This window comes from Coturnix japonica, unplaced genomic scaffold (genome assembly GCF_001577835.2).
Source record: "Coturnix japonica isolate 7356 unplaced genomic scaffold, Coturnix japonica 2.1 chrUnrandom339, whole genome shotgun sequence".
Classification (NCBI taxonomy): domain Eukaryota; kingdom Metazoa; phylum Chordata; class Aves; order Galliformes; family Phasianidae; genus Coturnix; species Coturnix japonica.
Window position 1 is genome coordinate 423,214 of NW_015439867.1, and position 14,631 is coordinate 437,844.

Below are 14,631 nucleotides of genomic sequence, written 5' to 3' on the forward strand. Positions count from 1 at the left end.
CCTCTGCGTTTCATGGTCCCATTTCTGTCCTCATGATGGTGCTGCTCCCATTCGTCCCCTCCTGAAGGGCCGCCCCCCTGCAGTGGTGGCTTTCAGTGGGGTCAGCAGTTTTGGGGCACCCCCAGAGCTCCGGCATTGCACAGGAAAGCTCACCGTGCCCAATTAGCTCCGGCCGGCCTTGCTAAGGTAACAACACCCTCACAGGATGCTGTCAGCAATGGGGCTGATGTTGGATATGGGATGGCAGCAGTGCTGGGAACACACCTCACAGCCCAGCCGGCTGTTCCTGACCGTGGTTCCCCTCTCCAAACTCTCACCATTGTCTGTAGGGATTGAAGGAGCAGCTTCAGCATTTTCCTGCAGGGATTTTGGGTGTGCAATTCCATCAGTGTTACCCTTCCCAATCTGGGGATGTGTGTAGGGGTCCCTCAGGTTCAATAGATGCCATTGATGATTCATTCCCCAGTGCCATGAATCTGCAGAACCTGAGCCTCTCCTTCCCAAGCAGCCTCAGTTTCTGGTCAGAAAGAAGTAGTTCAAGGCAGCCCAGCCTCAAAACACCCATAAAGGGATAAGTCAGCTCTAAGTGGAAAAAAACCACTTGTGAAGGGGGGAAAAATGCACAGATCTGGGTCTGCAGTGAGCAAATCTCGGCCATTGTGGCTAAAAAAACAAAGCAGGACCTGCAGTAGTGTGAAACTAAACATACAACCTCCTCCCAGGGTCACAGCCCTCCTCGGTGCCTCCATGGGGCCAAGGCTGACTTATCCCTTTACACATGGGTGCTCAGAACCCACGGCTGCAATCAGGAGATCTCATTGCCGAAGACCTCGAGCACTAAAGGGGTGAGCTGCATGCTGTGCTCGGGCTGGAAGGAGAGGCAGCGGTACTGCTTGGAGTGCTCCTCGTTCAGGCTGCGTAGGTCAGCCAGCTTCTGGATCATCTTGGCATACAGCAGGCGGCTGCCAGGAGGGGGGTGTCTGCAGCGGATGTAGGTCTGGAGGGTGTCAGAGAGGCGGTCCTGGATGGACTCCACCAGAGACGTGTCCTGAACGCCGGGTCGATCTAAGGAACAGCACCAACAACAGATCAGACCTTTGAGTCCAACCATTAGCCTGGTATTGCTCCATTTGTGGAGCCTTCATGCTGCCAAAGCCTGGCAGGGTTTGGGGATGAGCATCCTCCTACCTGGGGACAGGATGCAGATGGCCATGAGGAGCACATGCTCTTCTTCGTGAAGGTTCAGCTTCTTCAAGCCCACCTGGAACTTCACGAGTGGCTCGAGGAGGTCCATGCTGTGACCAGCTGGGGACAGAGAGGAGCTGTTAGCACTGGGATGGGACCTCGGATCTGCAGCTGAGAGATGAGCGCGGAGCTCAGCACCTCCTCCTTCAATGCAGCAGAGTGCCAGGATCACAGAATCACAGGGTGACACCAGAGGATGATTTCTGATAGAGCTTTAAAAACGTTCTTTCTTTCAACCTTTCCTCCCCAGCAGCATCTTTAAGGCAGGAGATTATGGAGCAGATGACTTTAGAAAGGCAATTATCCTACAGGCAGTTTGCCTCCTTATCACTCCCACACTGCAGGAACACCACGAACACACTTTGTGTGCCCACATCATGCTGCAAGTGGATCCCATCCATCCCTGCCCTCAGTGGGTTGTTTGCTCTGCCTGCTTCCCTTGGGATCTCACTGGGGGATCTCTGCCCTTGCACCAAGGATCTCGGCATCATCAGTTCCTCCAAGGTTCATCCCACTGCTGGGAGAGGCTCAAGATCCACCTGACTATCTGCAGTGTACCCAGTATGGCTTTTCTACAGCCAAATTTCAGGCTGGGGTTTCAACTTTTAGCCCCCACCAGCAGAAGGATGCCCAGCTGCACCTTTACCTTGGGTGACATCACTGACTTTGTACTTGAAGTCATTGCTTCCGCAGGTCCACGACATGTCCTCCATGGTGAAGGACTGGTTGGAGCGCAGCATGATCACCTCGATGGCGCTGGATTTCAGCAGGGCAATCTGGTCCTCTGCGGTCAGATCCCTGCAGGTGGGAATAAGGCAATGTCCACAACCAGAGGCACGATCCAGCTTCTCCCTCACCCTGAATTTCTGGGTGATTAAGCCATGGGTTTTTTTGCAGCTCCATGCATTGAGTGGCGGCACCCAGTAACCTGGGCTCCAGGCTGACTCTTACTGGGCTGGTATTAAACGGGATCTCAGGATGCACAAGCAGGATGAGCACCACTCACACAGCATCTTTCTCAGGAGCTCAGGTATTCTGTTTACACGGCCAGGGTGAATTCAGCTTAAGATTAAAGAGGAATAACCCCAGGAAGGGAGATGGAAGGAGAAGGTAGGAACAGACCTGGGAGGGGGATGGAGCCCTGAGAGTGGAGGAAAATGACTCAATTCCTGGGAGCAGAAAACCATCACGGGCACCCGGTGTGGGATCAACATCTCACCTGAATCCAGGGATCATTTTGGCAAAGCCGATCACTTTCTGTATGCTGTAACTGACCAGGTCAGCCAGGTGTGGGAGCATGGGGAGGTGGGGCAGCTCGATGTTCATGGAGGGGCTCTCATCGCTCTCCTCGGAGAGGTCCAGGTTGGAAAACATTTGGGGCTCCATGGGCTCTGGAAAGAGGGGGGTGGTCCGTGAGGGTGAGATGTTACAGGGATTGGGGGGTTACAGGGTGTCAGCCTGAAGCAGGGATGGGGCCTGTTGTGCTGGGAGGTCATTGTGTTGGGCTGGGAGAGCAATTTCGTCCTATCAGCTGTAGGACTTTTGCAGAGGGATTTTTAGTTTAAATCTAACTGCAGGCAGAGCAGCAGCAACAACAGCTCATGGTCCCAGTCCAGCCAAGCACTTAATGCTCTCAGCTCACCAGACGCCCTCTAAATACCCTCAGGAGGCTCTTAGAGTTAAATGCATTCCCCAAGAGAACTGAGAACTGTTTTGTCCTTGGCCAGGCTTAGAAAAATCTCTTCCCCTTCTGCTCCCATGGCACGTGGATGCCTGAAATGCCACATAGAGAGCTGAGTGTGATACCTGGGAATGCACCGAAGGCATCGGAACCAAAAACATCATTGGAGTCCTCCGAGGAGAAGTCCTGGGACACGACGGAGGAGGAGTGCGTTGCTGTACTGCTGCTGAATTTGCTTCTCACAGGGGGCTGGAAGAGAGAGCAGGGGGTGAGGAATGGGGCTGGGGGAGCAGCCTGGGGGGAGCACCGAGCTATTTGCCATGGGTTTTATTGGAATGAAACCAATGAAGTGCCGGAGCTGCTGGTGCTGAGGTGGGAATCGGGGCTGTTGTGCCCCAAACGTACCCGAAACTTGTTGAAGTCAGAGTATGTGGTGTCGAAGGTTTTGTGATGGGCCTCGAGGAGGATGTTGATGACTTTCTGCTGCTCCTCTGACAGCTTGGGCTTCAGGCTCTCCTTCAGAGCTTCCTCCTCTTTGCGCTTCAGGATCATCTCACGCTTCCTCTGCACCTCCTCATCCGTCAGGATGACTGCAGGGATGGAAGGAAAGAGCAAAGGCTCAGGAATAGGCACTGAGAAACCAGGATTGCTCATGAGTTATTGAACCTGCATCGACCCTATTATTGAACCCGCTCCCTGTCTGCTGGGTCACGGCTCCCTGCCATGCACTGTTTATGGCCCATTTGGGTGCTGTCGGGTGCAGTGAGGTCACATCAGCACCGACACGGGTTTGCTCCAGGTCTCACTGTTTGCTCTGTGCTTTCGGGTGAAAGAAATCTCGAGGTGTGGGCAATGGGTTCATCCGCTTTGCTCCCAGATCTGACAGCAGAGGGAGCCGATGCGGTGGGCTGCAGCATCACAGCTGTTTTTAAGGGAGGGGATGCACCAACATGGTGGTGATGGTTGGTGGTTAGAATGGATGATCTTAGCGGCCTCTTCCAACCTTAATTATTCTATAATACACCAATTTATTGCTTGTATTATGGGCGACAGCCTTCAGCAGCAGCCATGGGTCGGGTCCAAAGGTGACGAGCAAAGCTTCACCTAATTATTAGGGATGTGGGAGCATCCAAAGGCAATTTGGGCTCCAATGTGACCCTTACAAAGAACCTAAAGACCTGAAGAGCCTCACAGGGTTGGAAAAGCAACAGCCAGCACCCACCCTTGCACCCAATGGCTCGTTAACGCTCTCAATCAGCAAAGCACATCCACTGGAGGGTCCTATAAATAGCAGTGCCCCTTCATGGAGATGCCATTAGCCCCAGAACCAGTTATTAGCTGAACAGCCGAGCGTGTTATCTGATGGCAGGCGGCTCTGGGTGGAATCTGGAAGGAGAGGCTGACGAAGGCAGCGGGGCTCAAGGAGCCATTTGCACTTCTTGGCCCCTTCGCCTGCAGCATTTTTCCAATACGTTTTCAAACTTGCACAACAACCTTGAGGGGGATTGAAGGATCTGGAGGCACTGAATGAATAGCTGAGGTCAAAAGGACGCTCCCGTGACCAGCACGGTACGGTCAGTGCTGCAGGGGACAGCCCGGACAAAGCAGGGATTTACCACCTCCCATCCCATTAGGAAGGTTTGGGATCCATCTGGGTGCTGCATGAAAGGAGGGAAATCACTGAGCAATGCAGCAGCATTAGGAAGCACCATGTGGGGCTGGAAGGGGGACAGAGCTCAGATGGGATCAGCAGCTCCTCACCTACCCTAGCATGGAGGAAAGTGAGGAAGAGGAGTTGGGATGGGAGGAAGAATGTGTGCACCAACCCCTTGTCCCGTCCCCTAAGGCAAATGGATTTCCTTGTATGGGATCTGTACAACAAAGCATCTTTTCCCTATTTGTCCTGGGATTTTGGTGCATTGAGGCCTGGCAGACCATGGTGTGGACTGCATGTTGCTCTGAATCCATTGCAAAACCACCACCAGGGATTTGGGTTGGTGCTGGATGCTCTGATGGGACTTGCCAGAGCCTACAGGAGACTAAATCCTGAAGGAAGCCCCGCAGGCAGATCGAAGGTGTTTTAAAGATCAGATCAAGATGATAAATGCAATCGCAATTCCCTTCCAGCTCATCTTGCAAACAGAGGCAATGCTGTGCGAGCCCCAACAGAGCCCAGCACCAGCTCAGCCAACGGGGAGCAGCAAAGCTGAAGCTTTGGGGAGGGAGAGATGGTAACAGCACAACGTCAGTGCAGGACTGATGGGCTCCATCAAATTCCTGGGAAAAAAGGCTTCACCTGCACTCACTTCATGCACACAGAAGGATGGATGGGGCCAACACGCCCCAGCCTGCATCTTCAACTGCTCCCTTCCTCAGTGCTGAGCCAGAGCCGTGCTCAGAGCTCCTGGCACAAACAGAGCTGCAGTGGAGTGGTTGTGGGCTGCCCTGACCCAAAGCACAGGCAGAGGCACATCTGCACATCCCTTCTGTGCAGACACAGAATGGACCTCTGCAGACACCACAGGGACAGCAGGGAAAGCCGCAGCTGACACCGAGGGCTGCACTGAGGTTACTGAGAACACGAGGACACAGCTGGTGGGTGAGGATCCGACCACGCAGCCTTGGCCAAAGCAGGAGCTGGAGGCGCTGGGGGATGGCATGGAGGGAGGTGTGCTCCATTGGGAGAGCAAAGGGCAGCCAAAATGAAAGGGAGCAAATATCAGTGTGAGACTACTCAGCAGAGAGCACTCAGGCATTGTATAGAAGCCTGGCAGGCGGCATTTCAGCTAGACACAGGGACACCTTGCAGCCCCAAAACACCCCATGGGTTTCCTTCCATCCCCAGGGAGTGGCGTTGAAGATGGGGGGAAGCAGAACTGTCCCTCTGCAGTGATTCCATGCAGCGATTTGCAGGTGGATGAGGGCTGGGCAGCACTGTGTGTGTTTAATGTGCCACAAGGCATTCACATCAGGGCAGGAATCATCCCCAAAGAGCCTTGTGGGGCGTTGTGACCCCACTCCATTGCCAAAAGCACACAGGATCGCCCTGCAGCCCTTCTCACAACAAGATGCAACTTTCACAGCCAAGGGAGGAAACCTAATTCCTTCCCACTGCCTCTCCCACAGCTGTGCCTTCACTTCAGCTCCCATATAACGCTCTGAAACCCATCCACAGACAGACAAACTGCAGCAGGACGCTGCAAGCACAGCTGGATCCTTCCCAAGGAGATTCCTGGATCCTGGCACTGTGACAGGCACCCAAAATCCCCCAGCAATAGCACAGCAGGGAAAGGAGGGATGCAGTGAGCCTGCTGCAGCCGCTCAATTGAGCACCATGTTATTTGCCTCCCTGCTTTGCACCAACACCTTTAGACCACACAGCACAGGGCAGCCAAGGGGAAGCACATCCCCTGCCCGTGTGTGCTGTAATGACTGCAAGAGCTGATAAAGGCAGGGGAAAAGAGGGCAGCGAGGCCAAGAGAGGTGAATTACCCACAGGTAATGCACAGCCCTGGAGGGTTGGGTGCCCCTTCAGGAGCACCAGGGAGCTGGCAGGAGGCAGTTCTGCAGGATGGAAGGGATGACCTCAGCTCTGCTTGGGCCACACGAAGGGAAACATCCCCAGAACATTTCCAAACGACGCGGCTTTCGCCTCCGCTGATGGCCTGACACTGTCCCATAAGCCTGCCCTGTGCTTTACCCCACGCAGATAAGATGGGTGGAAAACCACAAATATTTGCTAACGCTGCTTTGCAGATTGCAGCTGTGGATCAGCCCCCGGCCCTGACCCTCACTGCTGGGCTCAGCGTGTTCCTATGGCTGCAACTCATCCCCTCCTTGGTTCCTCGTGGGGACAGTGGCTGTCCTCAGCTCCCCAGGGAGTGCAGCAGGCCAGAACTTCTGCTCCGCGTGAATTTCAACACACACAAAGCCTTCATCTTCCTGCACCTCTCTATGAGCCCCTCACTGCAGCATCGAGCCTGGAGGTGATGTCCTGCAGACATGGCCGAGGACAATGCTAAAAGCCACCCAATATTTACGACAGGAGGAAGAGATGGAGCTGCCTGCACCAGACCTGAAATTGATGCAAGCACAAAGAGTGTCCACATCTGCCTGCTCCTCCTTATCCCATTTTGCTCTCATTTCTGCTTCAGACCCACCAGCAGCGGAGCAAACCAATCCCATCCCTACCCGTGCCAGCAACCGCAGCCTGGGGAAGATGAGAGTCCACCCCAAGAGTTCAAAGATCCACGATGCCACCTAAAAATAACAGCAGCACACCTTGTTCCCATTCATTTAAGGCTATTTTTAGGCTCCTCAGTTAGGTTTCATTAATACAGAAACCGTTTGCTAAAGTGGGGGGTCGCTTACAAGTTAACTCCGAGGAGGGCAGGCGGATCCCTGGCTGCATTGTCTGGCCCTTCCTGGGTAATTAACTGCTACAAGTCAACACATTTCCCTCGTTAGCAACGATGATGCCAAACGAGCCGCAGTAACCAGGGCTGAAGGCTCCCAGCCAGGCAGCCTCGTGCAATGGGGCATTGCAGTGCTCTCCTTTTCAATCAGCACAGTGCGTTTTCTCCTGAGTGATTATGAGATAAGGCCCTCAATATAAACACGGGTCTCTACTGCTCGGGAGCACCTCAGAGCCGGGTTTTGAAGCAGAAAGTGCAGAACGGGGCTGTTCAACCAAGCAATGAGATGTGACAACAAATGCCAAAGCAGCACAACACCAGAACTGTGCTTTGTGCAATGCTTTCCACGCTGCTCGGCCAACTACAGAGAGCAGGACTGGCTCTTTGCTCCGTCCAAGCATTAAACCAAAGGGAGCAGCTGTTCCTGCTGGAGGATTCACCTGCTGCATTACCTGCTCTTTGCTTTCCTACCCCTCTAGAGAGCACAGCTGCCAGTTTACAGCATTCAGGGGGCTCCAATTCTTCAGGATCTGTTTGATCTCTGGGACTCCTGGAGGCATTCAGGCATTTTCTTCTTTACAAGTTCTTTACAAGTCCTGATGTGCTGCTTTGCGCCCCGTGCCATCAGGCGCTGTTTGTTCTCCTGCTCAGCGCATAAGGAAACCGTCACCACTTCCATTTTCCAAGCCAGCTCCAAATTTTCAAGCCCATCAATCATAGGACAGGCTGCCCTGTTTGCAGTCTCCTAGCACAGGGCTGTTATTTTGGCTTAAACACTACGTGAACTCCTGAAGACTCGGGGCGTAGAAAGCCGGCGTGTGTAGGAGGAAATGTGCCAAGCAGCTTTTTATTTTTAAAAGCTGCTTATCTATAAATATAGTTGAAGAAAATAAATATTTGGACAAACATTAGCCTGTTTGGATTGGGTTAAAAAGTACTTTGCTTCCCCCTGCTATTTGTTTAAGTCTCCGCGGTGCACGTGGCGGGATGGATGGACCCAAGCTGCGAGAGCAAGGGCCTGAAATAAAGTTATTGCAGAGCAAAAGGGGGAACGACTGGCTGTGAATGCAGCCCCCCATCCCACGCCAGCATGCAGGGAGGCTCACTGCTCTCCCTGCCACGTGCTGGGGGAGGACGATGACTTTGCACAGAGAGGACATGAATGGGCTCCATCCATGAGTTAATCAGCAACAGCCCCGGATGTGCTCACCGTGTGGCTGCCCCTGACTGCCAGCAAAGCCAGCGTGCCTGCATGGCAGACAGCAACACAGCTCATTAATGCCTCAATCATTACATGAGCTTGGCGCAATCATTACCCACACTGTCCCCTGCCCTTTGCATCCCCTCAGAATCCTTGTGAAGGTTTTAGAGCTTTGAGTGCAGGCGTTTTAATTGAGAAGGAGAAAAAAGGGCACGGGGGCATGAGGCTGAACCCTCACCCCACACACATATGGTGTACTCACACTCCTTCATCATCCCGATGTCCACGCAGCGTTTCAGCCTGCAGGCCTGGCAGTGCCGCCGGTTGTCCTTGGTGATTTTGCAGTCCCCGCTGAACGGACACGTGAACATGGCTTTCCTCTTCATGCTTCTCCTGCAGAGGGGAATAAAACCACCATGGGTCACACAGTGCTGTTTTCAATGCATCAGGGCTGCTCCAAGCAGTAGGAGGGGGAGATGCAGCTCTCCCCAACTCTATGGAATGCTGAGACACATTGGGATTGACCGACCCATCAGCTCAGCTGGGCTCTTGGATAGGGCTCTTCAACTTGGAAGGCCACAGCTGTGTGTGCGCATTGAGGGTTGATCTTCCAGGTCTGGGCAGCATGGAAAAGGTGCCCTCTCAAAAGGACGTGGGATTAACACTACTGGAACAACTTTCTGGTTCCACGTTGCTTTGAAGCCCAACAGGAGGAGGTTGGACTGTAGAGAAATGTCCATCAGCCACAAAGAAAACAGAGGACTGAGCAGCATGTGCTAAAGCAGCAACATTAAACATTTACCAGCCTTTAAAGCCTGGCTTTGCTAGAATAACTGGCTGGAGTGCATGCTTGCATGTGCACAACAAAAACCTCACTGCAGGACACGAGAGAAAGAGCACTTAACATAATAACCTCTTTTCCACCCAAACCACACCGTGCCACGTTAATCCACTGCTACAATCAGGACTGTAAACCTTCCAAGTACAAAGGGTCAAAGCCACAGCTCCCAGCTATGAACTCCTTTCTGTGTGATATCCACTAATGACACATTGCAGGCACAGCTGAGTTTGCCCATTAAGGGTGGTTTTGGCGATGACACATCTTTGCTTGGGAGAAAGTTAGTCAAGGATCTTCCAACGGTGAGCAAAGCTTATCTTTATGTGCTCGTTTTAAATGAGTTTGAATGGAGGTAAACCAAACCCCAGGGCTGGAAATCAAAGTGAGGGAGCTTAGAAGGGCAAATGCAGCAGAAAAGCAGATGGGAAGAGACACAGCTGGAGTACAGCAGTGAGAAACCAAACACAACTGCATATGAAATCAGAGCCCCCAGATGAAGGTCTGCAAGGAAGAGCAATAATAAAATCCTCTTGCAATGCCAAGTGAACAGGGAGCAGTCCTGAGCTCTGCGGGCACAGGACAGGGATCTCCAGCCCAGGAACAGAGCCTGGTTGTGCCTATAGGGTATAAATATAAACTGTTCCTGGGCTGCAGACCCGAGCGGCACATAGTGTGCAATTAGAGGCTGCTTTCAAAACAGAGATGTAAACAGCAAGCTTTTACTCTCCTCTCACCTCATAGGTGAATAAATGCATCTGGGGATCATCATTTCAGCTGGACATTGGGACACCTCGCAGCCCCAAAAAGCCCCATGGTTGGTTTCCTTCCATCCCCAGGGAGTGGTGTTGAAGATGGGGGGGAAGCAGAACTGCCCCTGCAGCAGCAGATTTGCAGTGAAGCCATTTGCAGGTGGATGCATCAATGCAGGAGAAGCTGATGGCAGAGCCTCCTCCACAGCCCTAAACCTGCATTCTGCCCTGGGTCCTGCTTTTATCACTTTTCTCTGGGTTTTCCCCTTTCACTAAAACCAATGGGGCATTCATGGTCCCAGAAACAAGGACAAACACTTTGCCTGGGGGCAAAGCAGGATTTGGAACCAAACACCCCACAGTGCTCCAGTTTCAGTGAACAAATCTCTGTATTTTGGGTATCTGGAGCAGCGCCTTCTGCCCCACAGCCCAGGGCAAGGCTGGGGAGGGCACAAACAAGAGGAACACGAGGCCCTGGGGCAGGGAAAGCTGTGCTGTGTGCAAGCCAACATTATGGTTTTGGTATGAAAATTGCAGTTTATTTGAACCCAGGGCGGCGGGGCACAATGGAGGGTTTCTGAGCAGCTCTTCCCTGCCTTAGGGGTCGGCGGCCCCACAGCTCCCAGCCTTACATCAGCAGAGAGAGCACAGCTGTCTGGCTCCGGTGTATTTTTGTCCAGCCCCACAAGTGGCCATTTCAAGGCTCATTTACAGCCCTGTCCCAGGCAGGCTGCTGGATGGTAAAAATAACATTCCCTCCCTGCACAGAGCCGGCCCGTGGGCAGCAGTAAACAAGGCATCAGCCCAGGGTGGGGGGAAGGAAGGCTGCATTGAGTTTGGGATCACCCAAATCACCCCAAGCTCTGCCCATGTTGTGATGGGGAGATGGGGAGAGAACATCCAGCAGCATTCCCAAAACAACAGCTCGGTGCCTGCAGGAGGGATGGAGCGCTGCAAAGCATGGCAATGGGACACCCAACCCATGGGGATGGATAGAGCCCTCCTGGCTGTGCTGTGCCCCATGGTGATGATCTTTGTATGAATAAAGTGAGATCTCAGCACACACAGCTCTCACACTTACGGAGCCCACATGATGCTGCAGATCCCAAAAGCAGCCCTACCCATAACCAAACCCCTCTGCAGCCTCCCCAGCTCCACATTTCAGTCTCCAGCCCTGTAAGCACAGCTGGGATGAGGGATTCATTTTGGCACTGCTTTTACCCATGAAACAGGGCGAAGCCATCACTCTTTGGGGTTGGATAATTCTTATTTCTTCCTCATTGCACCTACACAGCCCCCAGGGAAGTCCAGCATCCAGTCAACACTTTGGTCCTCTGGCACCATTCACATTTTCTCCCCCAAATCCTGCCTGCTCCATCTGGGAGCTATCAGCCACCCCTTACTCCAACCTCTTTAGAGACCCCTTGGAATATTCTTGTTGGGAAATAGACTTTAGGATGAGCCCCCGAGGCAAGCTGAAGAGTAAGGCTGCTGTGCCTGCTTTCTGCTGCTCACTTTCTACCACTTAAATCACCATTTTGGATCCATTCTCACCTTGGCCACGTGCACATCTCATGCTGAATACACAACCCGACTCCCCAAGGTCTGGGATCACTCCTGGGCTCTGCATTACCTGGATTTTAGCCTCCTTTCCCCCACACATGGAGTAATAAAGGTTGGAAAAGACCACTAAGATCACCTAGTCCAACCATCAAGCCATCACCACCACACCATCAACTGAGCACCAAGCAGCAGGATCAATGGTTGTCCCCCCTCCAGAGGAGGACAATGCAGCAGGATGGAGATTTAAAGCTGAACAACTCATGGCCCCGGGGATTTATCTCAAAAGAAAACAATAATTAATCTCCCACTTCCCCATAGAACAGGACAAAGACCCACTGGGGAGGATTACGGGAGCAGGAGATGCAGTGATGCAGACAGGATGGGTGGGGAGCTGTTGGGTGTTGAAATACCCATTGCCATTCCAAGCAGCTCTGCTATTAAAGCCCACTGTCATTGTGTTGGAACTTCAGAATGAACCAGAGAAACTGTGGGTGCTTCAGCCAAGTTGCAGCAGAATAAATCACTCTGGCTTCGATGCGTTTTAAGAGCCCCAGAGCAAACAGCAGAGCTCAATAAAAGGCGACTGTTGCCGTTGGCATCATTAATGAACAGTGGACTTTGAAGCAAGTGACAAAAGGTTGCCTCGTGCCTGTTTGTGCTGCAGGTTATGGACACGTTCGAGCACCCAGAGGTGCCAGTAAATTCCTAACGCCTTTTTATAGAGCCATTAAAGCCAGGTCCTGGTTTCATGCTGGGGAATCATCCGCATAGATACGACCCCAAGCAGATGGGACCGACTGGGAAGCCCTTCACTGCAGGTTTTGCCACTACAGCCTGATATTCCCTCACCCTTTTTGCTCCTTCCAAGCTCAATTCTGACTTCCAAGGCAGGTTAACAGCCACCAGGGATTGGTATCTGTGCAGTGGTTCTTCCAAAACCCAAAACCCACAAAAACCATAAGCACAAAGTGTTACAAAGGTGCCTGGAAAGGGATGCGTGGATTTCCTGGGTGAGTTTTAGGGGGTCCAGCTTCCCCCATAGCAATGCTGTGGTGTTTGCAGGCAGAAAGCACCTGGATATTGCAGAGGCAATGAGAATTACTCAATCCATTGGTTCAAATGAGCTTGTAAACAAGCCTGGTTAGGCAAGAAAGAACACACCATGACCCAGCATAGGGACAGTGTGCCTGGAAAGCAAGATGAAGGAAAAGCAGAGCCTTAAATTGAAAATAAAGGCCTTATATGGGGCATGAAGGGCTGGCTCCAGATGAATGCTTTGCACACCATTAACATGTCTGCTCAGAAATACAGCTGCATGTTGTACATGATTACACCAGTGTGGTAATAGAGATGGGGAAGCAGCAGAGTGTTAGGGAGGGCTCACAGTGTTAGCAGCTGCATTGCAGCCTGTTAAGGACCAGCCCCACTCACCCCACAGCCACGGAGGGGACAGGGAAGGCTGGTGCCATCAAACCAGAGCATGAAGGGCAGCACATGGAAGTGGAGTTACTCATTGAGCAGCAGTAATAGAGGAAAATGTCGTCGCTCAGGTTGGCCAGGCTGCAGGACTGTGGTATGTGAAAACCTCCATCTAGCCCCAAAATTCCTGCAAGGGGAGGAGTTGTGACTTTGCTGTGCAGACCTGTGCCCTGGTTGCTGTAACAGCCCTGATGTGCTCCGGTGTCTGCATCCTGCTGCCTCCATCTCATTGCAGCGCACAGTGCTTGAGCAAGGCTCTCCCTGCCAGTCCCACACCAGATATTATCTCTCCTTGTCTCTTAGTCATTCTCTCACCTGGTGCAAGTGACCTCAACTCCCACATGAATGGTTTGACATCATTGGGGTAAGTGAGCCACTAAAACACCCACCAGCTTCCAGCTCACCAGGCCCTGGGATGGTTTTACCTTCATTAGGAGCAGCTGGAGACTACAAGACACTCACTGATGGCTGGAAAAAGCCTCAAGTCAGCTGCAAACAGAACCTACAGCTGCTTTAAACTCCCCAAGGAACAAAGCTGGGGGTGGAGGGTTGCTCAGTGGGTGGCTGGGCTTCCCCATCTCCCACTCCGGAGGTGAGCAGAGCTTCAGAGCGGATATAAAGCAGGTTGCTCTGCAGAAGCTTGTGGCCATCTCAGCAGCTTTTAAAGACCAGCTGTGCTTTTCCCAGCCCAGGTGCTTGCTAGAGGCTGGTACGCTCCTATCTACGCAGCATGTGAAGTTTGCAAGGCTCCTAACAGGTAGACAGTCAGAGGAAGGGAATTACAGGGAAACACCTCGTGAGGTCTGAATTATTGAGGTGTGCGGACACATCAGCTGTCTGCAATGCAGGCACAGGTCCAGCAAAGCTCTGCAGGGCTGCACCCTGAGCACCAGGGCTGCACCCTGAGCACCAGCAGCTCTCTGGCTGTGGGATGGGAATCCTTCACCCCAAAGCTCAGCTCACCTGAAGAAGCCCTTGCAGCCCTCACAGGTCATGGCGTTGAAGTGGAAGCCTGAGGCTCTGTCCCCACAGACCCCACAGATTCGGGGCACGTTGCGGTCGAATTCACCGGCCGGGTCGGGCAGGGATGTGCTGGCAGCCATGGTCTCCATCTCTGGAAGAGGGGGGAGAGGAAAGCAGCGTTGACGTGCAGCTGTCACAGCTTGACAGAAAGCAAATCAGATGCAAATAAGGGATTTTGTATTTGTTTGGGTTTTTTTTTGTTTTGCTCACATTCAGCTTCACAAGAAGTGGCCTACAGCTGGTTCACAGCACACGTGTATGGAGGACAAGGCAGACCCCCAGGCCATGCCCCCAGCAGAACACGCTCACATTTATTTGCAGTACTTCAATAAGACTCCAACAGGTCACTCCAAACCCCCGTCTTTCCTCCCCCACTCCTTGGCAAACTAAATGAGCCTTAAAAGAGCCCAAATTCACCCAAAGCAGAGATGTAAAAC

General features: G+C 52.6%; 1 protein-coding gene and 1 long non-coding RNA gene across 2 annotated transcripts in view; one reads left to right on the plus strand and one right to left on the minus strand.

The window, feature by feature from the left end:
• LOC116652602 overlaps positions 1-8,252 on the plus strand; it is an 8,695-nt gene extending 443 nt beyond the window's left edge. The window contains exon 2 of the long non-coding RNA XR_004305762.1: positions 6,683-8,252. This is a non-coding gene — a long non-coding RNA (uncharacterized LOC116652602). The remainder of the gene's footprint in view (positions 1-6,682) is intronic.
• VDR (vitamin D receptor) lies at positions 462-14,238 on the minus strand (the record flags this gene model as incomplete). Its single annotated transcript, NM_001323241.1, is given in 8 exon segments — positions 462-1,065; positions 1,189-1,305; positions 1,892-2,043; positions 2,465-2,636; positions 3,052-3,175; positions 3,332-3,516; positions 8,805-8,935; positions 14,135-14,238. Coding segments are annotated over 8 exon segments (1,245 nt in total), but the record flags the coding sequence as incomplete, so codon positions are not given.
• Between the last annotated feature and the right edge of the window lie 393 nt (positions 14,239-14,631).